At 43.8% G+C, this 23,906-nt stretch overlaps 2 protein-coding genes and 3 non-coding genes across 7 annotated transcripts in view; 3 read left to right on the top strand and 2 right to left on the bottom strand.

Annotated features, from left to right (window-relative positions):
* PDE7A (phosphodiesterase 7A) overlaps positions 1-20,502 on the bottom strand; it is a 361,811-nt gene extending 341,309 nt beyond the window's left edge. For 2 of the 3 annotated variants that reach the window (XM_059901826.1, XM_059901831.1), the window contains exons 1-2: positions 20,327-20,502; positions 1,773-1,890 (exon numbers count right to left, since the gene is read on the bottom strand). In XM_059901826.1, the coding sequence (XP_059757809.1) occupies positions 1,773-1,871 (99 nt within the window). In that variant the 5' untranslated portion in view covers positions 1,872-1,890; positions 20,327-20,502. The remainder of the gene's footprint in view (positions 1-1,772; positions 1,891-20,326) is intronic. The other variant, XM_059901827.1, reaches the window with a different exon arrangement.
* LOC132351750 (protein ILRUN-like) lies at positions 6,455-22,180 on the bottom strand. Its single transcript, XM_059901729.1, is given in 5 exon segments — positions 6,455-6,650; positions 6,652-6,816; positions 7,015-7,374; positions 20,060-20,287; positions 22,002-22,180. Coding segments are annotated over 5 exon segments (1,128 nt in total).
* TRNAY-GUA (transfer RNA tyrosine (anticodon GUA)) lies at positions 20,719-20,810 on the top strand. The gene is given in 2 exon segments: positions 20,719-20,755; positions 20,775-20,810. It is a non-coding gene; the product is annotated as a tRNA-Tyr (tRNA).
* TRNAY-GUA (transfer RNA tyrosine (anticodon GUA)) lies at positions 21,328-21,416 on the top strand. The gene is given in 2 exon segments: positions 21,328-21,364; positions 21,381-21,416. It is a non-coding gene; the product is annotated as a tRNA-Tyr (tRNA).
* TRNAA-AGC (transfer RNA alanine (anticodon AGC)) lies at positions 21,549-21,621 on the top strand. The gene has a single exon. It is a non-coding gene; the product is annotated as a tRNA-Ala (tRNA).
* Positions 22,181-23,906: the final 1,726 nt, after the last annotated feature.

Genomic DNA, 23,906 nt, shown 5'->3' with positions numbered 1-23,906 from the left:
TTAAAAACAAAGGTAGTCAGACACATGGAAAACAACCACCTATGTATGCTTTTGTTTGGGCTGTTGGAAAGGTGCGTGCTGGGAACTCCCTGGTGGTCCAGTGGTTAGGACTCCACGTTCTTATGCCCAGGTTCAATCCCTGGTCGAGGAGCTAAGACCCCACAAGCCATGCGGCGTGGCCAGAAAAAAAAAGAAAGAAAAAAAGACGTGTGCTGAAATTTTAGGAAGAGAAGTACCCCCATCATGAGGGGCCTCTAGACTAAAGACAGGTTGGAGAGTTTTGCGGGGAGTTCCCAGAGTAGCCCAGACTTGTGTCCCCACAGGGGAGAGGCTCTGGTGAGATAGCACTTGGATGCCTGGGTGACAAAATTAAGTCAGGACTTTGTAGACATTAAGATTCCTGGGCCCACATCTGGCCCCTCCAAGTAACCACACAGGGTTGGACACTGAGACCTCAGGGGCAACCAGGCTGGAGCAAGATGAGGGGCTCAAAACTTACTTAGGGGACAAAGACATAAACCCTTGCAGACCCCTTATCATCTGAAGAAGGGGAAGGACTCTCAGAACCCAGCTGAAGTGAAATTTCTTGCTATCCTGTTAAACTGCAGCTCTAAGCCAAAGTTTAATTTAGAACACACCATCAAGAGACTTCCCCCAGATCTCCTCCCAAACGGCATTCTTTGCAGGCTTTCTAGACCCCCTGCCTGGGGCTGTTAGCACGCTCCACCTCACGCCTCCTACTTCCCTTCTCTGCTTTCTCTCCTTATACCTTTTTATCTTTCTCCCACACCACAAGGCCTAAGATTTTTGTCTGTTTTGTGCCCTGAATTCCCATTGCTTAAAAGAGTGCCTGACACATGGTAGACAGTTGGGGAGTATATGTTAAATGAGTAAATTTTTAACCTGTGTCATAGAATAAAGAAATTCCTACCTGCTAGAAATGCAGAAGCTGCTAGGATCCTTAGTTTTTAGGGAGGCTTAGCATATTAATAGCAAAATTAATTAAGTTAATTAATAGAAAAATTAATACATTAGCTTGGCACCCAATCAAACCTCTGACTCAATTTCAGAGTTATCTTTTTTTTTAATTTCAGCAGCCAGCCATCCCTTACTCCTCCCTGATAAGAAGGCAAATGTCCATTTCCAGGCAACAGTCCTTCTCCAAGCAGAGAAAGACCTTTACTCAAGAAACACAAGTCCTCCTCTCCAAAACCCCTCTTCTTCCAGCCTGCAGCCCTCCTAAGCACCTAAGTAACAGTCATCTTCATATTATTCCTGAGCAGTTCTAGACCACAAAGGGCCAGAAATTTAGATTCAGTCACATATAACCAGTTTCTGTAAAACAAAGTCATTTCCAAATTGTAGGTGGCTCAAATTAGCAGTGATTTCCGGAACTACATCTTAGAGTCAACATTTACATCTGTGTTTTGCACAGTGCTAAAAATGAAGAGACTAATAAATACCTGTTGATTAATTCTCACAACATATACCATTTCTGAGAAAAGTCTTGCTCCAGAAGGGGACTTAAACATGCTCAGTGCCAAAATGTGATACAATTTTCTGGAATTTTCATGCTATTCCAGGGCTGTCCCCAAGAAGCAAAACTAAATTCCCAGAATCATATCAGCACTTACAGGACAGCGGTTAATTCTGCTCACAGCTGGGCTGCCAACTGAGATTTCTCATAGCTGAAAATCTGATTATCAGCTTCTCCAATGCCTGAGAACCCCCAGGCACATCCCTGTTCCCAGGGCCAGGAAGAAGGATCTTACCTGGGAGGGTTTTTTCTTCTTACTTCTGAGTAATCTGCTCTGGTTCCCGAATATCTCCACTCCTGAGATGTCCAGATTCATCTCCTCTCGAAGTTTCATCTACGACACACTTTCTTTTCTGGTGAAGAATAATTGGGGGAAATTTTTTAGTACAGATATTCACTTTGGGAATGAAATTCCAAAATTTTCTTTAATTTTTTAAGAATGATCTATTTGGGCATGTATACACATTAACTATTTACTAAACTGATATTTTCAGAATTATAATTGCAAAAAGCAATATTTTAAAGCTAACCTAGATTAGCTTTATAAAAGTAAAAAAATGAAAGCCACCAAGCAATGAAAAGTATTGCCTATATACTGATTAACTTATTAGCATAACAATTTTCTATAAAATGCCTTCATTTCAAAAGTTTATTGTATTTAGCATGGAATTTATTTTTTTAACTCAATATATAGCATACCAGGAAATTTAATTTTCAGCTATCAAAACCTGAAAGATACATGTTATTCTGAATAAGAGGGTAAAGTTTTAATAGATTTTAAAATGATTCACTTCCCTGCTTATCTCCTGGCTTTTCTTAGTTCTCTCTCTTACCTCTTCTCAGCACATCCCATCCCCCAAACTAAAGGATTTGAAAGGAGGTGGAAAGTGTTGGTTTTTAGGATCACAGGTGCATTTGTATTTGAAAAAACATGATTCATTTTTCATAAATTAAAAGTCTGTTGAACGAACTATAATAACCAACAGTCACCGTGCTCAGGACCTGACACTGTCCTAAGAGCTTTATATTAGCTTTATATATTTAATATTTACATATTCACTTAATGCTCACAACCACCTGTGGGACAAGTACTACCAGCATTATTATTCCCCATTTTTCAGACAAACGAAAACAGAAAGGTGAAGTAACGTGGCCATGATCACCCAGTTAGTGAGGGGTAGAGCAGGCTGGTCCTCAAGTCCATGACATTAACAGCTGCACTATATTGCCTCTCCACAATGATCTTATATTTCCAACTACATTTGTCCTTCTTGAAAACGAACCTTCTACACCTCCCTGCCCAGATCCTTCCCAGGTTTCTTTTATTTTCAAAAGAACTGTCACTCCTTTTATTATCTACCTTTCTCTTCAACTGCCCTTTGCCGCCCCAGAAGATTCCTCTAGGGAATGGCCCTTACTTAATTCCCAGCGACTTCCTCAGGTAAATCCCCAAAGACTCGAAATCCTCAAATTCCTCAAGAGCAAATTCCTAAAGACTTCCCCTGTGTCCTCCTCCTTCTACCTGCAGCACCTGCTTTCTCAGGAAGCCCGTGTGCCTTTCACAGGGCTACCTGCCACTTCTCTTGCCTGATCGATAACTGCAACGTTAATCAAGCGAGTGAGAAGTTGGATTTTTTTTTTCTTCAGGGTTTTTTTAGTCTGTCTTAATCATACAAATATTCACGTACACAGTCAGGAGAAACCGTCTCATCTTTGTCGCCTCCCAGGCACCAGGAGGCCCCACCACAAACACCCAGCCAGTTTCTTGCTGCACACCAGCGTCCAGACGGAGAGGGCGGATACTGCCGCTCCAGCAGCACCCCAGGAGACAGAGAAAAGGCGGGGCAGGGTGGGGCGGGGAGTCAGCTTGCAGTTCTGGGCCCCGGCAATGGCAACGCCACCACCCTCTCCCGCTGGGGCTCCCATTGAATCTGGGGAGGGGTTTATCCTTATGCCCACTTCCCACTTGGGCCACACCAGCTGTCTTGGTGAGGTTCTCTCCTGGCTGGAAATGCCTTTGAGGGACGTTACGTAACAGCCAGTCCCTGCTGGGGGAAGAGAAGGCTGTTTCTTGTAGAAAAATGCCCCCAATTCAACTGTCCCCATGGGAAAAAGAAGAAGAGCCGGCACGCGTGCACACACGTCCACGCACACCTCACTCCGTGCACACACGCAGGTTCCTCCCAAGCCTGAGCCCCTCTGCCTCCCCTGCTGGCCTCAGGTCCTTAAGGATGCTGCCTGCCTCTCCTCGCGGGTGCCAGACACTGGTGGTCCTGCCCAGAGGCAGCCTGCCACGTGGTGAAGAGTCCAAGAGGAACAGACTACTGGGGCTGAGAGGGTAGCCCCTGCTGGCCTACTAGGCAGTGGAAAAGAGGGGCTCTAAGGACTTGCTCAGAGCCAAACCAGCGAGAAGAGGCAGGATGAATAGCACTAAGCGCCGCCAGGTCCTGGGGGAGCCGTGGACTCCTTCCACCCCTACTCCGCGGCTTGCGCTCGCTCTGGCCTCTGCAAGGAGCTCACCCCTCCAAAGATGTGCACAGAAAGGGTTTGTTCTTGGGAGGGAAGCCAACGTGCTTGGGACAAGTACCTTGCCAGGTGAGACTGCCTAAAAGCAAGAGGGGGAGCAGGATCCTTCTGGCAGGGCCAGACCCACTGACGGTGACCTATGAAGCCACTGCTGAATAACGGCAGGCAGCCCCTCCTGGGAAAAGGGGAAGGGGCACCTAGTGTGGGGGAGATGAGGAAGCCCGGAGACCAGCGGGTGTAAAGCCTCCCATGATCCTGCAGGGGCAGCTGGAGATGTGATGCGCTGAGGGCTATCCAGTGAGCAGAGCGGCTGGGCATGTGTGGGCTCCAGGGTGGCGGTGTCCCCGGAGGCTGGCAGCAACAGTGGCACCAGTCTGGGCCCAACAGGGCCCTCAGACAAAAAGCCATCGTGAGCCCCTGGCCTGGACCTGTGGTGGCCTGGGCACCCCTGCTCTGCTGGGAATGGGGTGTTCTGTGAGTGCACAGAAAGCAGGTGCTCCGGTGTGAGCTCTAGTGCGGCCCCGGCCCCAGCGGCACTGCCCTTTCAGCAGGCAGGCCCCACCCCCCCCACACACCCCCCGGGGCTTCTCCAGTGGACCAATGTTTACGCCCCCTTTTATTTGGGGGGAGGTGGGGAGGCAAAGAGAGGATTTCATACAAGCTTTTCTCTCACCGTCAAGCTTGAAAACAACAACCGTCTCGGAAGAGGACGAGGAGGAACAAACAACACGCGTTTCGGTAACTCAGACACCCAGACAGAGCCAGACAGGCAGGCAGACTCAGCCACACCCAGGCTACGTGACCCCTTGCGGCCAATCATCGAGCTGGACTCCCTGCTGTCTCACAGCCCCGGGGTGGGTGGGGGTGTGGCAACAGGCAGGTGGCCCAGCAACGGCGCCCTAGATCCATATCCCCGGGTCCAAACGAACCAAGACTCGAGGGAAGGAGTGGGTGAGGAGAGAAGAGGGACTCTGCATACTCCTGTATCTTTGGCAGACAGCTGTTCCGGCCTGGTGTGAGCTTCCCGTGGAGATACCCACATCTCAACCTGCTCGGAAGCCACAGGATGCCAGTGGGGCCACCTGTCCCAGCGAGCGGCCGGCCAATCAACCTGTGCTCCGGCTGGGCTGTGCCTTGCCCGCCACCTCCCAATAACTAAGCATCCTGCTCAGGGCGGGGGTCCTTTCATCCCCAGCAAAATGTGGTCTCCAAGATCACGCAGTCAGTCAGTGTGGCCCTTCCCCACGGCAAACTCCCCATCTGGGGCTCCATTTTCAGACCTCAGCAGCTCAGCCTCCACTAACAGGCTGCGAAAACACCCCGAAGGACAACTGGAGGGAAACACAGGGAAGCGAGTTGTGTGACTACAGAGAAGCAGGGGACACCCTCACGTTCGCCTGCTGCACACTCGCTGGTGAGCTGCACCAACACCCGTGTGTGTGTGTGCACGCAGCACACACATATACACAGCACAGAGGCAGCGTTCCCAGAATGAATGGGAAGCCGCTGTATACCAAGAATCCAAAAGAGCGGTGAGCGTGATGGCGCTTCTCTCCGCCAAGAGAAACATGGAAGGAAAGCGATTTGAACTGTGACAAGTGTGTGCAGGAGGACACCTCTCGGCCTCACAAACTCCCACGTCACCTGAGATCTGTCCTCCAGGCTTCCTCTGCTGGCCACACAGGCAAGTTTGGTCTTCAGAGAGGTTCTGATGCTAACAAGCCACAGGGCTGACGAATACAAATGTCAAAGGTGTAAAACTACAGAAGATTAAAGAGAAAAGAAGAGGACAAGCGTGATAACCCATGGGCTGATGCCATTAAAAACAAATGGGGTCAGAGTCTTGTGGAATCAGGTGGCACGGCAGCTGTCCTCCTACAGCACCTACCCGCACAGTCCCCAAGCAGGCCGTGCCAGCTTTGAACCTGAATTGCTACCAGAGCAAGCAGCTATTCTATAAACAGCATGTTATCCCTTATCTAAAAAAATAAAAGTGGGGAAAGAGGGGAAAAAATTAACATGTGCTCAAAACTACAACCTGTCTGTAGGCAAAATAATTTTTGTTTAAAAAGATGGCTTTTTCCCCCCCATTTTAAACATTTTTTTCCTTCCCGAGTGCCCTAATGACTTGTTAGACTGACGCCTAATAAACAAAACCCAAAGTGGCTGCAAGGATTTCTTCTTGGTAGCCTTAACACCACTCAGCATTCACATACACACACGCTGAGTTTACTCAAAACTAGTCTTTCTGATTCTTCCTCTTCTTCCAGGATGGGGGTCAGAGCCACGGGTCCCTGCGATGTGGTCTGCAATCCAGAGGAACCCCTTGCCCTCACCTCCCAGAGTCAAGCCTTGTGTCTTTCGTTAATTTTTCTTCTTGGTGACACCTGTTTAAGACTGACTGAAGGGGTAAGGCCCATGGAGCCCCTTACTGTAAGTCACTACTGATAAGTTGTTTGCGTGACCGCTGGGGGACAGATTTACAGAGTTCTGTGAGAGTCTACTCTCATCTTGCTCGGTTTGGTCAGGAGCAGGAGCCCATGTGTTTTTGCTGATCGAGTCGAACCCGGAACCCCCAGGGTCTTTTGTTTTCATCTGACTGTCGGTTCTTTCGGGGAGAGGCAAACAGGGTGAAGTTTCCTTCTACCTTGCGATGTGGCTGTGTGTGGAACTCCGTTTCAAAAGATGACAGCTGCTGCATTACTCCTAGAAGTCCACCCACCTCCACACTGAGAATGACCCAGATGACATCTCCATAGTAGAGTCCTGTAGCAGTGCACATCCGCCACTGTCCCTGACACATTCCTGCTCTGATGGGGCTTCACATCTGGACGCTGACGTCTGCAATCTCCTGGGGCTTCAGCAATCTCACCAACACCATGATCACATGTCCAAACTGGTCTCCCCTGACATATTTAAGACAAACCCCTGGAGGCCAGGCCTCTGCCCCAGAATTTTGGATCCGCCATGTTTTTATATATTGAGCATAAGGATATATCGACTCCCGTTCGCCTATGGTGACATCTTCAACAAAGGACACAGATGGCACACTGATGTTTGGGCTCTCAAAGTCATAATAGGTGCCAATTTCTCCATGTAGGTTCCAGTTGGTCATGTCCAGGAAGAAGGCACAGCCGGCCGGGTTGAGCTGGAAGCCGAGCAATCGTTGGAACTTGGAGATGAGCTCGTCCTTGGCGGCGGTGCCCAGGCAGCTGAACTTCTGCATCAGCCCAGGGTCCGGGCCCACGTCCATGCCCTCCACGGCTGGGGCCGGACACTCGCTTCCCCGCCTCCTCACAACTGGGCCGCCGCTGCGCCACCGGGCCCGGGGACCAGTGTGGGGGTGGGGGCGCTGCTAGCTGGCGCCGCGACCCCGCTCCTCCGAGGTAGGCCCCGGGCCTCTCACCGCCCATAGGGATAAACTCATTCAGCCACCGGCTCACTCTCGCGCTCCACACACCCCCCACCACCACCGACACCCCGCCGGGCCGCCTCTCACTTCTCCCCTGCCTCCGCCTCAAGTTGGATTTTTTTTTTTACTTTAAAAAGTTATTCTAGAGTAGTTGGTATTGGTAAACAGCTGTGACTTTTAAATTCTGATAAAGTTCCTGCCACAATTTTCTAGGATGTGTAGATAGTGTTAAGAAAACTTAATATGTTTTTTAATAACAAACAAACATATGTATGGTGCTTACTATGTGCCAGACCCTATTCTTAGCGTAGTGCTTAATATAGATTGACTCATTTAATCCTCACAGCAACCCTATGAGGTAGGTACTATCATTTCCCATTTCACAGATGGGAAAATTGGAGACATTAACTTGTGCCCTTAATAACAGAAGAACGAGCATTTGGGCTCAGGTAGTCTAGCTCTCCCATCTACTTGCTTAATTACTATACCACCCTGGTGCCCTAAGACATATGTGAATTCTGTAAAGTCAGGAACAATACTTATTTAATGTCAAAACAGAGTTTACCCTCAGTATATTCTAACTTGTCCCCTCCCCACTAAAAGTGAATACATAGGTCTATAAATCCAAGTTAATATATCCTGTTCCATTATTCTGATTCCATAAGATTGGAATGAGAACCTTTGCTATTATATATAAAAATAAGGCATTTCAATACCACTCATACAATGAGATGTACAATCTTTTCATGACTTTAAATGTTATCTATTCATAATAAAAGTGAAATTATACTCAATTTCTCCATTGTATAAAGTAAGGTACAAATTGTGAAATTTCTATTAGTAAAAATATACCATTACTTATGTCAGACTATTAAATTAGCAATCCTTTATTATTTCTTCATAGTACAAAGGAAATACAACGTAGCAAACTTTAACTTTTTCTAAAGGAATTTTATCTGCAACCATTTAAAATAAATGTATGTGTGTGTATGTATATGTATATATACTGTAGCAATTTATTTTGCTTTTTTCCTACGTCAATTTTCCACTGTGAGAAGCACAGTACCCTCCACACTCTGGATCTACCTGTGCTTTATTTCTCCCTCTGGTACTCACCACTGTTGAGTCTACTCTATATGTTATTTACGGTCAATTTATTGTCTGCCCCTTCAGAATGTGTGCTCCACCAGAGTAGGGATCTGTCTGTTTTGTTTACTGCTACGTCTCCAGCACTAGAACAATGCCTAACACATAGTAGAGAGTAAATAAAAGGCTGTTAAAGGAATATGAATCTCTGAAGAAATTCTCCCTGCAACATCCTCCCCCTCCCTCCCCCACCCCCCAAATCCTATCTTGGGGGAGACACTGTGTGAACAAGATGAGAGCTCTACTTTCCCTGAGTGTGAAAGACTGCAAGTGAGTTTGCAGAGGCTTATGGAGCCCTGGGAAGTGGATGGGTCAGTCTTGCCGTCTCCCTGTAGTACAAATGGCTCCTGTTAACCTGCTTAACGGAGGTGGGGAGCTGGGGGTTAGTCTCATTAAGATCTTTCGAGGTAGTGATTTGGCATATAATTCAGGATTTAGTGTGACTTAATAATATAGTCAATTCTCATTATCACAGATGCCATATTTGCAAATTTGCCTACCTGCTAATATTTATTTGTTACCCCAAAATCAATACTCAGGGTGCTTTCGTGGTCATTCACAGAGATATACAGAACAGCAAAAAATTCCAGTTGCCCAGAGTACCTGCTCCCAGCTGAGACTGACAACATTCTTTTTGTTTCACCTTTCTTACTGTAAACAAGTGCCACTTTTTTTGCATTTTTGTGCTTTTTGTTGGTAATTTCATTATTTAAAGTGTTTAAAAGCATAGTGCTGCCTAATGTTCCTAAGTGCAAGAAATTATGATGTGCCTCATGGAAAAAATATGTATGTTAGATAAGCTTCTTTCAGATATGAGTAATAGTGCTGCTGGGCATGAGTTCCAAGTTACTGAATCAGTAGTATGTATTAAATAAGGTGTCTTTACAGAAACATGCATAAAACAAGGTTGTGTACTGATCACTTAATGATGAAAACGTTGTGAACAGAGGCTCAAGGGAACTTAACCCTGTATTTCCCCCAGAAGCAATGGTTCCGTATTCACTAAATCACTGTTTGCGGTGACTTCTATAGAACCTAACCACCACGCATAACAAGAATCAACTGTAGCTCCCCTAGAGGTCTCCAGAATGGTTCCCTTTCTGACTCTGGAAACATCATCTCTGTGCTTTCTCACAAATAACCATCCTGGACACAGTAAATATTTACAGAAAGCCATGGATGAGGAATCAGTAAACCTGAATTCATCCCTCCTCCCCCAATTTGGAGGGTCATTCTGAGGAAATTATTTAACCTTTCTTGGTAGAGCCTTGTGATCTGCAAATGGTTTCCTTAATTGAAAGGAAGAACGTGAAAGTCCTTTCATGTTGATATGTGTAAGGTATTTTTCCAAGTTGAACAACGGCTTTTTCCTTCAGATCTCAGGGCATCTTGGCAGAATTTTCACGGAGCTCCATTGTTAACAAATTTCAGGAACTTGATCATTGGGTTCGAGAGATGAAAAGACAGTTCCCTTGAATAAACCAACACTCTCCTACTTCCAGAATGTCCTGGTCAACACTGAACCTTGCCTGACATCAGAAACTGCCTTTCAACCTCCCTTCTCCCAGGGAGCAGTCCAGCATCCAGTCCCTCTAACGCAAGTGTCCAACTGGCGACAAGTAGTGCCAAGCAAGGAGTCCTGGCTGGCGACTCAGGAGATCTGAACTCTCATCTGCCGTTGTTCAACTTTGTTACTGAAGGTAAGTGATTTCACATCTTTGGGCATCAGCTCCTTCATTTAAAAGCAACTGTTACAAGCCGCTTAGATAGCCTCATCCACCAGAGGGCAGACAGCAGAAGCAAGAAGAACTACAATTCTGCAGCCTGTGGAAGGAAAACCATATTCACAGAAAGACAGACAAAATGAAAAGGCAGAGAACTTTGTACCAGATGAAGGAACAAGATAAAACCCCAGAAAAACAACTAAATGAAGTGGAGATAGGCAACCTTCCAGAAAAAGAATTCAGAATAATGATAGTGAAGATGATCCAGGACCTCGGAAAAAGAATGGAGGCAAAGACCAAGAAGATGCAAGAAATGTTTAACAAAGACCTAGAAGAATTAAAGAACAAACACCTAGAAGAATCAAAGAACAAACAAACAGAGATGAACAATACAATAACTGAAATGAAAAATATACTAGAAGGAATCAATAGCAGAATAACTGAGGCAGAAGAACAGATAAGTGACCTGGAAGACAGAATGCTGGAATTCACTGCCGCGGAACTGAATACAGAATGAAAAGAAATGAAGACAGCCTAAGAGACCTCTGGGAGAACATTAAACAAAACAACATTCACATTATAGGGGTCCCAGAAGGAGAGGAGACAGAGAAATGACCCAAGAAAATATTTGAAGAGATTATAGTCGAAAACTTCCCTAACATGGGAAAGGAAATAGCCACCCAAGTCCAGGAAGTTCACAGAGTCCCAGGCAGGATAAACACAAGGAGAAACACGCCAAGACACATAGTAATCAAACTGACAAATATTAAAGACAAAGAAAAATTACTGAAAGCAACAAGAGAAACACGACAAATAACATACAAGGGAACTCCCATAAGGTTAACAGCTGATTTCTCAGCAGAAACTCTACAAGCCAGAAGGGAGTGGCATGATATATTTAAAGTGATGAAAGGGAAGACCCTACAACCAAGATTACTCTACCTGGCAAGGATCTCATTCACATTCAACGGAGAAATCAAAAGCTTTACAGACAAGCAAGAGCTAAGGGAATTCAGCACCACCAAACGAGCTCTACAACAAATGCTAAAGGAACTTCTCTAAGTGGGAAACACAAAAGAAAAAAAGGACCTACAAAAACAAACCCATAACAATTAAGAAAATGGTAATAGGAACATACATATCGATAATTACCTTAAACGTGAATGGATTAAATGCTCCAACCAAAAGACACAGGCTGGCTGAATGGATACAAAAACAAGACCCATATATATGCTGTCTACAAGAGACCCACTTCATACCTAGGGACACATACAGACTGAAAGTGAGGGGACTGAAAAAGATATTCCATGCAAAAGGAAATCAAAAGAAAGCTGGAGTAGCAATACTCATATCAGATAAAATAGACTTTAAAATAAAGAATGTGACAAGGACAAGGAAGGACACTACATAATGATCAAGGGATCAATCCAAGAAGAAGATACAACAATTATAAATATATATGCACCCAACATAGGAGCACCTCAATACATAAGGCAACTGCTAACAGCTATAAAAAAGGAAATTGACAGTAACACAATAACAGTGGGGGACTTTAACACCTCAATTACACCAATGGACAGATCATCCAGACAGAAAATTAATAAGGAAACACAAGCTTTAAATGACACAATAGAACAGATAGATTTAATTGATATTTATAGGACATTCCATCCAAAAACAGCAGATTACATTGTCTTCTCAAGTGCACATGGAACATTCTCCAGGATAGATCATATCTTGGGTCACAACTCAAGCCTCAGTAAATTTAAGAAAACGGAAATCATATCAAACATCTTTTCCAAGCACAGTGCTATGAGATTAGAGATCAATTACAGGGGAAAAAAACGTAAAAAACACAAACACATGGAGGCTAAACGATACGTTACTAAATAACCAAGAGATCACTGAAGAAATCAAAGAGGAAATCAAAAAATACCTAGAGACAAATTACAACAAAAACAAGATGATCCAAAACCTATGGGCTGCAGCAAAAGCATTTCTAAGAGGGAAGTTTATAGCAATACAAGCCTACCTCAAGAAACAAGAAAAATCTCAAATAAACAATCTAACCTTACACCTCAAGGAACTAGAGGAAGAAGAACAAACAAAACCCAAAGTTAGCAGAAGGAAAGAAATCATCAAGATCAGAGCAGAAATAAATGAAATAGAAACAAAGAAAACAATAGCAAAGATCAGTAAAACTAAAAGCTGGTTCTTTAAGAAGATAAACAAAATTGATAAACCTTTAGCCAGACTCATCAAGAAAAAGAGGGGGAGGCCTCAAATCAATAAAATTAGAAATGAAAAAGGAGAAGTTACAGTGGACACCACAGAAATACAAAGCATCATAGGAGACTACTACAAGCAATTCTATGCCAATAAAATGGACAACCTGGAAGAAATGGACAAATTCTTAGAAAGGTATAACTTTCCAAGGCTGAACCAGGAAGAAATGGAAAATATGAACAGACCAATCACAAGCACTGAAATTGAAACTGTGATTAAAAATCTTCCAAGAAACAAAAGTCCAGGACCAGATGGCTTCACAGGTGAAGTCTATCAAACATTTAGAGAAGAGCTAACACTCATCCTTTTCAAACTCTTCCAAAAATTGCAGAGGAAGGAACACTCACAAACTCATTCTATGAGGCCACCATCACCCTGACACCAAAACCAAAGATACTACAAAAAAAGAAAATTACAGACCAATATCACTGATGAATATAGATGCAAAAATCCTCAACAAAATACTAGCAAACAGAATTCAACAACACAGTAAAAGGATTATATACCATGATCAAGTGGGATTTATCCCAGGGATGCAAGGATTCTTCAATATATGCAAATCAATCAATGTGATACACCATATTAACAAATTGAAGAAGAAAAACCATATGATCATCTCAATAGACGCAGAAAAAGCTTTTGACAAAATTCAACACGCATTTATGATAAAAATTCTCCAGAAAGTAGGCTTAGAGGGAACCTACCTCAACATAATAAAGGCCATATATGACAAACCCACAGCAAACACCATTCTCAATGGTGCAAAACTGAAAGCATTTCCTCTAAGATCAGGAACAAGACAAGGATGTCCACTCTGGCCACTATTATTCAACATAGGTTTGGAAGTCCTAGCCACAGCAATCAGAGAAGAAAAAGAAATAAAAGGAATACAAATTGGAAAAGAAGTAAAACCGTCACTGTTTGCAGATGACATGATACTATACATACAGAATCCTAAAGATGCCACCAGAAAACTACTAGAGCTATTCAATGAATCTGGTAAAGTTGCAGGATACAAAATTAATGCACAGAAATCTCTTGCATTCCTATACACTAACAACGAAAGATCAGAAAGAGAAATTAAGGAAACAAACCCACTACCATTGCAACAAAAAGAATAAAATACCTAATAATAAACCTACCTAAGGAGGTAAAAGACCTGTACTCAGAAAACTATAAGACAGGCTTCCCTGGTGGCACAGTGGTTAAGAGTCCGCCTGCCAATGCAGGGGACAGGGGTTCAAGCACTGGTCCGGGAGGATGCCGAGGAGCAACTAGGCCCGTGTGCCACAGCTACTGAAGCCTGCGTGCCTAGAGCCGTGCTCCGCAACAAGAGAGGCCACCACAATGAGAAGCCCACGCACCACAGCGAAGAGTGGCCACCGCTTGCCGCAACTGGAGAGGGCCCACGCGCAGCAACAGAGACCCAACGCAGCCAAAATAAATAAATAAAAATAAAATTAAATAAAAAACTATAAGACACTGATGAAAGAAATCAAAGATGACACAAACAGATGGAGAGATATACCATGTTCTTGGATTGGAAGAATCAATATTGTGAAAATGACTATACTACCTAAAGCAAACTACAGATTCAATGCAATCCCTATCAAATTACCAGTGGCATTTTTTACGGAACTAAAACAAAAAATCTTAAAATTTGTATGGAGACACAAAAGACCCCAAATAGCAAAAGCAATCTTGAGAAAGAAAAACAGAGCTGGAGGAATCAGACTCCCTGACTTCAGACTATGCTACAAAGCTACAGTAATCAAGACAATATGGTACTGGCACAAAAACAGAAATACAGATCAATGGAACAGGATAGAAAGCCCAGAGATAAACCCATGCACCTATGGTCAACTAATCTATGACAAAAGAGGCAAGGATATACAATGGAGAAAAGACAGTCTCTTCAATAAGTGGTGTTGGGAAAACTGGACAGCTACATGTAAAAGAATGAAATCAGAACACTCCCTAACACCATACACAAAAATAAACTCAAAATGGATTAAAGACCTAAATGTAAGACCAGACACTATCAAACTCTTAGAGGAAAACATAAGAAGAACACTCTTGGACATAAATCACAGCAAGATCTTTCTTGACCCATCTCCTAGAGTAATGGGGAAAAAAAATAAAGAAATGGGACCTAATGAAACTTAAAAGCTTTTGTACAGCAAAGGAAACTATAAACAAGACAAAAAGACAACCCTCAGAATGGGAGAAAATATTTGCAAATGAGTCAACAAAGTATTAATCTCCAAAATATATAAACAGCTCATACAGCTCAATATTAAAAAACAAACAACCCAATCAAAAAATGGGCAGAAGACCTAAATAGACATTTCTCCAAAGAAGACATACAGATGGCCAAGAAGCACATGAAAAGCTGCTCAACATCACTAATTATTAGAGAAATGCAAATCAAAACTACAATGAGGTATCACCTTGCACCAGTTAGAATGGGTATCATCAGAAAATCTACAAACAACAAATGCTGGAGAGGGTGTGGAGAAAAGGGACCCCTGTTGCACTGTTGGTGGGAATGTAAATTGATACAGCCACTATGGAGAACAGTATGGAGGTTCCTTAAAAATCTAAAAATAGAATTACCATATGACCCAGCAATCCCACTACTGGGCATATATCCAGAGAAAACCGTAATTCAAAAAGACACATGCACCCCAATGTTCACTGCAGCACTATTTACAATAGCAGGTCATGCAAGCAACCTAAATGCCTGTTGATGATGAACGGATAAAGATGTGGTATATATATATATAATGGAATATTACTCAGCCATAAAAAGGAACGAAATTGGGTCATTTGTAGAGACGTGGATGGATCTAGAGACTGTTATACAGAGTGAAGTAAGTGAGAAATAGAAAAACAAATATCGTATATTAACGCATGTATGTGGAACCTAGAAAAATGGTACAGATGAACCGGTTTGCACGGCAGAAATAGAGACACAGATGTAGAGAACAAACGTATGGACACCAAAGGGGGAAAGCGGGGGCAAGTGTTGGGGGGGGGTGGTGGTGGGATGAATTGGGAGAGTGGGATTTACATGTATTCACTAATATGTATAAAATAGATAACCAATAACAACCTGCTGTATAAAAAATATAAAATAACATTCAAAAATTCAAAAAAAAGAATGCAAAAACACTGTATTGCTAATAACGAGAATGCCAAGCATTTACAAACATTACCAAATAAATAAATAAATAAATGCAACTGTTATTAAATGCTGTATTAGATGACAACTATGGGACTGTCTGCCCCACACGTGTTTGCATGTGGTCAAACAAACATGGAAACCATACCAATGGATGCAGAAAAGAAAGCAAACTTCTCTTTCCTCACCATGCCTGTATTAGTTTGCTAGGGTTACCATAACAAAATACCACAGACTGGGTGGCTTAAACAACAGTTTGTTTTCTCACTGTTGTGGAGGCAAGAGGTCCAAGATCAAGATGTCAGCAGGCTTGGTTTCTTCTGAGGCCTCTCTCCCGGGCTTGCAGGTGCGTGCCTTCTTGCCGTGTGTTCACGTGGTCGTCTGTGTGTCTGGTGTCTCTCCCTCTCCCTATATCCTCATCTTATAAGGACACTAGTCAAAGTGGATGAGGACTCACGCTAACAACCCCATTTTAATTGTCTCTTTCAAGGCCCTATCTCCAAATATGGTCACATTCTGAAAGTTCGAGGTTCAATATAAGTGGGGGGGGGGCATAAGTTAGCCCGCAACACAGGTCATCAATTTCTCAAAATCATGCCAGATTTCAGTTTGCCTTATATTTGGACCATGAGTTCTTTATAAAGCTCTATGTACTTTTTTAGAGATTCCTAATTAGTTTTGGTTTGCTTTTTGAGAAAAGCAACATGCCTTTACCATATCTCTAAGCTCTTCCTGGGCCTTAATCGCGTTTACTGTGAAAGAATCCATTTTCTTCTTCAAAGATCATCTTCCTAGAGCCCTCTGACCTCTTCTGTTTTTTCCTAATTTGTCCTGATTGCTTTCTTGGCTTCCTGCATCACTGTTAACCTGGGATTTACGTTGAGTTCCTGAGTTGGTTCCTTTCTTCTTTTTAAATCCTGGGTACTCCTCTTTCTTGGATTCTTGTTTTGATGAAGTACATCTGTGGCAGACATAGAGTATTTGCTCCTAGACTGCCTTTCCAGAAAGGACTCACTGCCCAGCTGCAAGGAGGATGGTTAACTGAGAGCTTCCTGGTGTTAACTTCTTCAGGATTCACCTCAGTTTCCTGGCTAAGGTTGTCAGTTTCTGACAAGGAGATTGTATAAGGGCCTAGCCATTTCTGCCCCACTCAGGACTCCACTAAAGGGAAATCTGCTCTGCAGCTACCGAGGGGGCTGGCAGAGACTTTGTCAGGTCTGCGTCACTGTCTGATGGCTACCCCCACCCAGTACTGTGTCTTCCCCTTTTCTGTTCACGGATGTTACCGTCCAGTAAAATTTTGTACTCTAATTCTGTGTCAGCTTCTGCTTCCTGGAGAAACCAATCATTATAAGAACTTCAAGTAATATTTTTTCTAAAAATTTGTTTCAGAAAGGAATCACGGGATTTAAACTTTGAGACTTTGTGTGAATTATCTATTTGTCCTCATATGCGATCGCTACTTTGATTGGTTATACAATTCCAGGTTCAAAATTATTTCCCCACAGAACTTTGAAGGCCTTGCTCTACTGTCTTCTAGCGTCCAGTATTTCTGATAAGAAATCTGATCATAATCTGATTCTCATTCCTTTGTAGCTAGCCTGTTTTTTTCCCCATCTATGAAAGCTTTGGGGGTTTCATCTTTATCCTCAATGCTTTAAAATTCCACTAGGCTGTGTCCAGACACAGCTGTTTTTCATTCATCCTACTTGGATGGCCCTTTCAATAACTAGTGTCTTTCTTCCATTCCTTTCCTTACATTGTCTCTGTTTTCCCTTTCTGGAACTCTGACTAGATAGCCATTGTGTCTTCTGGGTCTAACCGCCATGCTTTTAGGTGTATATTTTCTCCTCTCTCTATTCTGGTGTCCTGGGAGATATTTTCCATTCTATCTTCTATAACTCAAAATTTGATCTTTTGCCATAATCAGTGTTATTTTTCACCTTAGCAATCACTCTTAGTTTTCAAGAAGTCAATTTTTCTCTCCTGGCTCCTTTTAATACCACCTTGTTCTGGTTTTTATTGCTGCAATATCCTCTTGGATGTCTCTGAGAATATCAGTTAGCATTTTAAAAAGTGGTTTTGTATTATTCCTTGCATCATCTGTTTCCTCCTGGATCAGTTATTTTGTTTGTTCATCTTAGACTTTCTTAAGTTGTTTTTGTTTCCTCTCAAATGTCTGGTAGACATATGCTCATATTCATGAATCAAGGACTACGTTGATTGGTGTTTGTAAAATGCCTGGGTCCTGGGGATAAGCAGGGTTTTTCATTTCTATGGTGCTGGCCCAAGATGCTCCAAACTGCCAACTTAATTGCGAGTGGGGTGGGGCAGCCTTTCTTTCTCTCCAGGTGTCTCATTATTAGGCTCTCCTCTGCCTCTCTCCCCAGCCCTATACTCACCCCATAGGCTCTCCCCAGGCAAATCTGCTCTGCTTAAGCCGTTCTCCAGGTAGCTCCAGCTGGGGCAAAGGCTGCAGCAGCTGCACATTGTTGTGGGCCTCCGACCTTTGAGCTGCTGCCTCTGTGCCTGAAGCCTCTTCGGAGCTCCATGGGGAAAATGGTTGTTTCTGCAAGCTTCTAGAACGTGTATTCTGAGCTGTGATTTTCTCCATTTTGGGCCATGTATCTATTCAATCTCACTTGCTCTCCACAATCCCAGAAATTATTTTAAAGCTCAGGTTTGCTTAATGTACCTACTTCGTTTTCCATGCGGCAGGAAACTTTTTCTTCTTGTATATCTTTATTATCTTTCACTGACATCCTAGGAAAGAGGAATGCAATCATGTGTCCAACCCTTCTCACTGTATGCTCACATGAGTGGAAGAGAGGAGGCATCTCTCTGAGGCCTCTTTGATAAGGGCACTAATCCCATACGTAAGGGCTGTGACCTCACGACTTAATCACTTCCCATAGACTCCACCTCCTAATACCATCACTTGGGCATTAGGTTTTCAACATATCAATTTGGGGCCAGGCGGAGGGACTAAATATTCAATCTTCGGCAATAGACTAAGGGATAAAGGTCAGGAACTTTTAGGGTAGTGGGGATGGAGGGGTGCAGCACCATGTTTCCAACTGTGTGTGCACTAGAGAAGCAGAGAGAGAAGCTGAGAGGCACTGAGGAAAGCCACAAGGAGGCTTGGTTACCACTCGTCCATGGTTTCCCTGGGACACCCCTGTATCACCATAATATATGCCACTTGCTTACATTAGCTCTGTGTGGATTTCTATCACAAGTAAGAGGGCCAGAAATCAAGAAACATCTTGGCCCTCCTGGAACGCGTCACTCTGATCTGGCTGGCTGTTTTGGAAGAGGGTGCATCAGGAAGGGGTTATACCAAGGGGCCAGGATTCCACCCCAGTGCAGTGATGGCCACGACAGTGACCTCTGCAGATAATAAACGCCTGACTTGCCACCCTATAAAATGAGACAGTACGAATAAAATGAAGGCCCTTTCCTCTTAGCCTAATTTACAAGGTTCTTTCCATAAACTTGGGAGGAGGGGTGCGACACATCTTCCCCGCCTCTCACAGAGACAGTATTTTTTTTAACTCTCGGAAACACCATATAACTTTAAAAAGCTACCGGCTTGTTACGTGCGAAAAATGGCAAAATGTTCACTAGGAAACAAAAATAAAGCCCACCATTTCGTTCAAGTAGTCTGTGCTTGCCCCACCCTCTAAATTTTTAACTCCTTTCAACCATGTTTGTGTAGCCTTAAGGAAGCCGCTTTCCCCCTTAATGACTAGCCCTTTTTCCTAACCTCGCATTTTCTCCTTAACTCATCCTCACATTTTATTAAAACTCTTACTTTGGGGAGCTGTTACCTTACTTGGGGAGACTTAAGAACTAATTCTAAACCCCTTTCCACAAATAAGATCAATAATTTCAAAACAAAAACTCAATTTGCTCAAACCAACATTATGCCCTCTTGGTTGAAAGGCCCTTGAGGGCAGAACCCAAATCATTAGATGGTTTTTCTGCTCTGCTGACAACCGAGAAGGGGTTTGTTAAATGAAATGTAAAATGGGAGCGGGCTCCAAAAAACCTTGTAAATAACTTTGTTCCCTCTGCGTTGTCGGGCATGGCTGGCGTGGTTTAGTAACTGGGTGACCGCAACGTCTTCAAATACCTTCCAAGACCCGACGAGCTGAGCCGCGGTAGACGCAGCCCCGCGACATTAACCAGCTTTGTCCCGGGAACTGCGGGCTTGACCTCGGGGCTCCCTCCCCGCTTCCTACCTGGAGCCCGCGGGAACCACCCCTCCTTTCCTCGGCTTTGCCCCGCGCCGTCCTCCTCGCCCGGCCACCGGCGTCCCGTTATTAGTGTTCGCGAACCTCTCAACATCTCGAAAGTTTGACAGGCGGCATCGGAAACCAAGCCCGGTGGCTCTCCGCCCTCGAGGTGTGGTAAACTCTCGGCATTTGTGCTTGGGAGAACCCCGTAGTAAAAATCTCTTATTTTGAAAACTAAGGGAACAAAAACGCCAAGACTGGAAGGAATCGTACCTACAGTCCTCTGATTCGTAGTCGGACGCATCACCCTGCACCACGGACCCCTCACACGAGGGGTGAGGAGACATAAAGGTTACAGAACAGGGAAGCCACACCCGATAGTAACTCCCCTAACACCGGGAGTAAAGAAAAAGTGCGACAGACACGCGGAGGAGTCTTGAGTCTTGACACGAGAGTTCGGAACTAGCTCCTGCCGCAGTCAGGCTCCGCGAGCCACAGCCGGGTAGTCTTTCTGCGCACGCGTAAAACAACATTCGGGCACGTACTCCCTTCGCGCCCCACTCCCTCCATTACGCATGCTCAATTTCATCTCTGGCTAAGGGTTGCGCGCGCTCTGGTTTTTAGGTATTGAATCTCAGGGGGCGGGGGCGGGGTACCTTCCCGTCCCTTCGATAGCTCAGCTGGTAGAGCGGAGGACTGTAGTTAATACCCTCATAGAGGCATCCTTAGGTCGCTGGTTCGACTCCGGCTCGAAGGAGACAAGGACGCTTTTGTCGAGCTTCCTGTGATTTATGGTCCTTTCCGCATAAGGATTTCTCTGATAATACATTACTTTCCAAATAACAGGTCGAAACCCTTAGCTTCCTCGGTGTGAATCTTTTGCGAATCCCGGAAACGGGGACATGCGGTCCGAGTTCTGAGCGAGCGGGGCACTGAGTCTGCGCTCAGCGGGGAGGCTGCCGGGTCACGGCCTTCGCTTGTTTCTAAAGAGTCTTCGGCGTTTCCCGAGCCCCTGAGTGCCAACGCGGCGAAGCCGCGTCCCGGGCCAACGGCCGGCTCCCCGGGGCCAGGCCCCTGACCTAGTCCTCAGAGCCCGTGCAAGGTCGGCGATGCGAGCGCTCGGGGCGGCTGCCGTGAGGAGCTGGGAGGTCCGCAAGGAGGATCTCGTGTCCAAGGAACCTGGGAATCACGAAGGCAACGCGGTAGAAAGCACACGAAGCCTAGAAAAATGACTAAAAGTTATGAAGATGAGTTGAGAACGTACTCCTCCACTCCCTTCGATAGCTCAGCTGGTAGAGCGGAGGACTGTAGCATCGTGTCCATAGTCATCCTTAGGTCGCTGGTTCGATTCCGGCTCGAAGGAGAGAAACAATTTTTTGTTACTTTGGCCTTAACCATGAAACAGGGACAAGAATGTGGTCAAGAGTATTTATCTTTGCTTCTAAACGCTCTGTTCTCTCTCTAGAGGAAGAGATAAGCAGCCGTGGCCAGCGGTGGGGGATTAGCTCAAATGGTAGAGCGCTCGCTTAGCATGCGAGAGGTAGCGGGATCGATGCCCGCATCCTCCAGTTTTTCTCCTGCTCTCCAGTGGTCCTTTTTCTTTTGATTCTCATTCAACTCGAACAAGAGTTGAAAGTAGTTGGGCGAGCTTGAGGTTACCGCTATTAAAAGTTCCCAGACGAGGGTACTTGAGGGGATAATTTTTCTAATTTTAAAATTTTAGACCCATTTACTTTGTGAAGTTCACGAAATTGGTTCTTTTTCTCTCCAAAAATGGAGACAGATTGCTATCACGTCTGTCGGCACTCTGAGTCTTTTGTGATTTGTGATTGATGGCTGCACTTACAGGGACCCATCTGAGTCTAAACTGCGCATAATTAAGGGGACCTGACAGAAAAACAAAATAAAAAACAGAACTTGGAAAAGGACGCTGCTACTTTAAACTTACGTTGAGCTGAGGAGGCGGGGACTATTCTGGTCCATCTCATCTGCGTACAGTGGGGTGCCTGGCTCGTGGCAGATCCAAGATGGATATGATAAAGCAAGGCGGGTACCTGAGGACAGGTGAGGAAGTGGAAAAGACCCTGGACCCAGAGGCTTCTTGTTGGAGGAGGATTCTAACGCCATTTTCCTCCTGGGAAGTAACTTTGGAGAGTTAATTAGAGACCACCACAGAAAGGGAATCAACTGGAGAAAAGTTCTAGCTCGGGCTGCCCTTGAGTGTGGTCTGTTTAGTTAAACAAAGACATGACAAAAACAAACACAAATACACACACTCATTGAAAAATTCAATTTAGCAGAACACACACAAAGTCTTTTCTGGTAATGAAGTCTCTCTATCCTAATTTTCTAGAATAGAGCCATGAAAAAAAGCTGTTGAAATGATATTGCAATTCTCAACACAAAATATAAACCTAGACAAAGGCAGAGATAATACCTTTTATGAGGATGACAATTGAGAAGTGAAAATACTTTTATCTTATTTCCATTTTAGGATTCTAGACAACCTGTATATTTTTGTTACCAATGTGTACAACCTGCTGTTTTTTATTGGCGTGTCTTTCATTTTCTAGGGCAGCTTCCATTTTAAATTCTTTTCAGTAAAGTCTCTTTATTGAATGTATAATGATTCACTTAAAATACATCATTCTTTTCGTGAAAACAAATTTACAAAGTAGGAAAAAGAATCCTTTTATCAGATGATATGTCCCAATTTCTGGTTGGGATGACGGGTGTTCTAGCTGGTGGGCTGGAGGAGCTGGCAGTGAAACTATAAGAACTACAAGAGCAAGAAACGGGTAATAAGTGAAGGAATTGTTAGCAACTGCACCCCAAATTCGGGTGGAGAACACATGTTTGGGACAAGTGAGCTGGGTAAGAACTCAAACAATATCTCAGGATCATCAACTCAGGTGTGGAATGGAATTCATATAAAAAGTCTATAGATATAAGCTGAGAGGCACTATTGCCTAATGGTTAGTCATGTGGGCTGCAAAACCTGATAGACTTTCTTGTCTTTGCCATTCCCTATCTCGGTGATCTTGGGCAAGTTGCTTGACATCTTGGTACTTCAGTTTCCTCATCTGTAAAATAGGGATGATAATAATGGTACCTACTTTTAATGTAAAGCCCTTCTTACAGTGCCTGGCACATAGTAAACACACGGTGAACATTAGCTGTTATCCGTGTATGTTATTAGCACACCATAGAGGGAAGGCCTGGAGGGAATATTCTAGAGTTTATACGAGTGTTTATATAAATATATATGAAAGTGCAGGAAAGAGGTGCTTGGATCTCCTCTGCAGGGAAAGTAGAACAATTCTAAAAATACAAACTGATGGTTAAGTGAATTATGGTATGACCATATAATAGTATAGCCTTTGAAATTTTATTTATTAAGAACTTCTACTGACTTGGGAAATGTTAATTATTGAATATTAAGTGAATAAAGTAGGCACAGAGCAATATAAACAATAACAATATAAACAAGCATGAATTACCTGTAGGAAACACTGAAGAATGCATTAAAATGTTAATAGTAGTGATCTTTGGCTAGTAGGATTACTGTGATTTCTTCTTCCTTAAAATTTAAAAATATTTTCTAAGTTCTGTAATAACCATTTATTACTTTAATTGAAAATATAGACGAATTCTAAAAACTTAACAGCTAACATTTATTCATCACCTCTGACAAGCCAAGCACAGTTCTAGTTACTTCACATGTGTTAACTCATTTATTTCTCTCATAAAGAAAACACCAGGCCCAGATGCCTTCAGTGGTGATTCTACCAAACATTTAAGGAAGAAATCACACCAATTGTACACAAACTTCCGTAAAATTGAAGAGGAGGGA

The sequence above is a fragment of the Balaenoptera ricei genome, chromosome 17 (genome assembly GCF_028023285.1).
Source record: "Balaenoptera ricei isolate mBalRic1 chromosome 17, mBalRic1.hap2, whole genome shotgun sequence".
NCBI classification, from domain to species: domain Eukaryota; kingdom Metazoa; phylum Chordata; class Mammalia; order Artiodactyla; family Balaenopteridae; genus Balaenoptera; species Balaenoptera ricei.
This window is presented reverse-complemented; position numbering and strand designations above follow the sequence as displayed.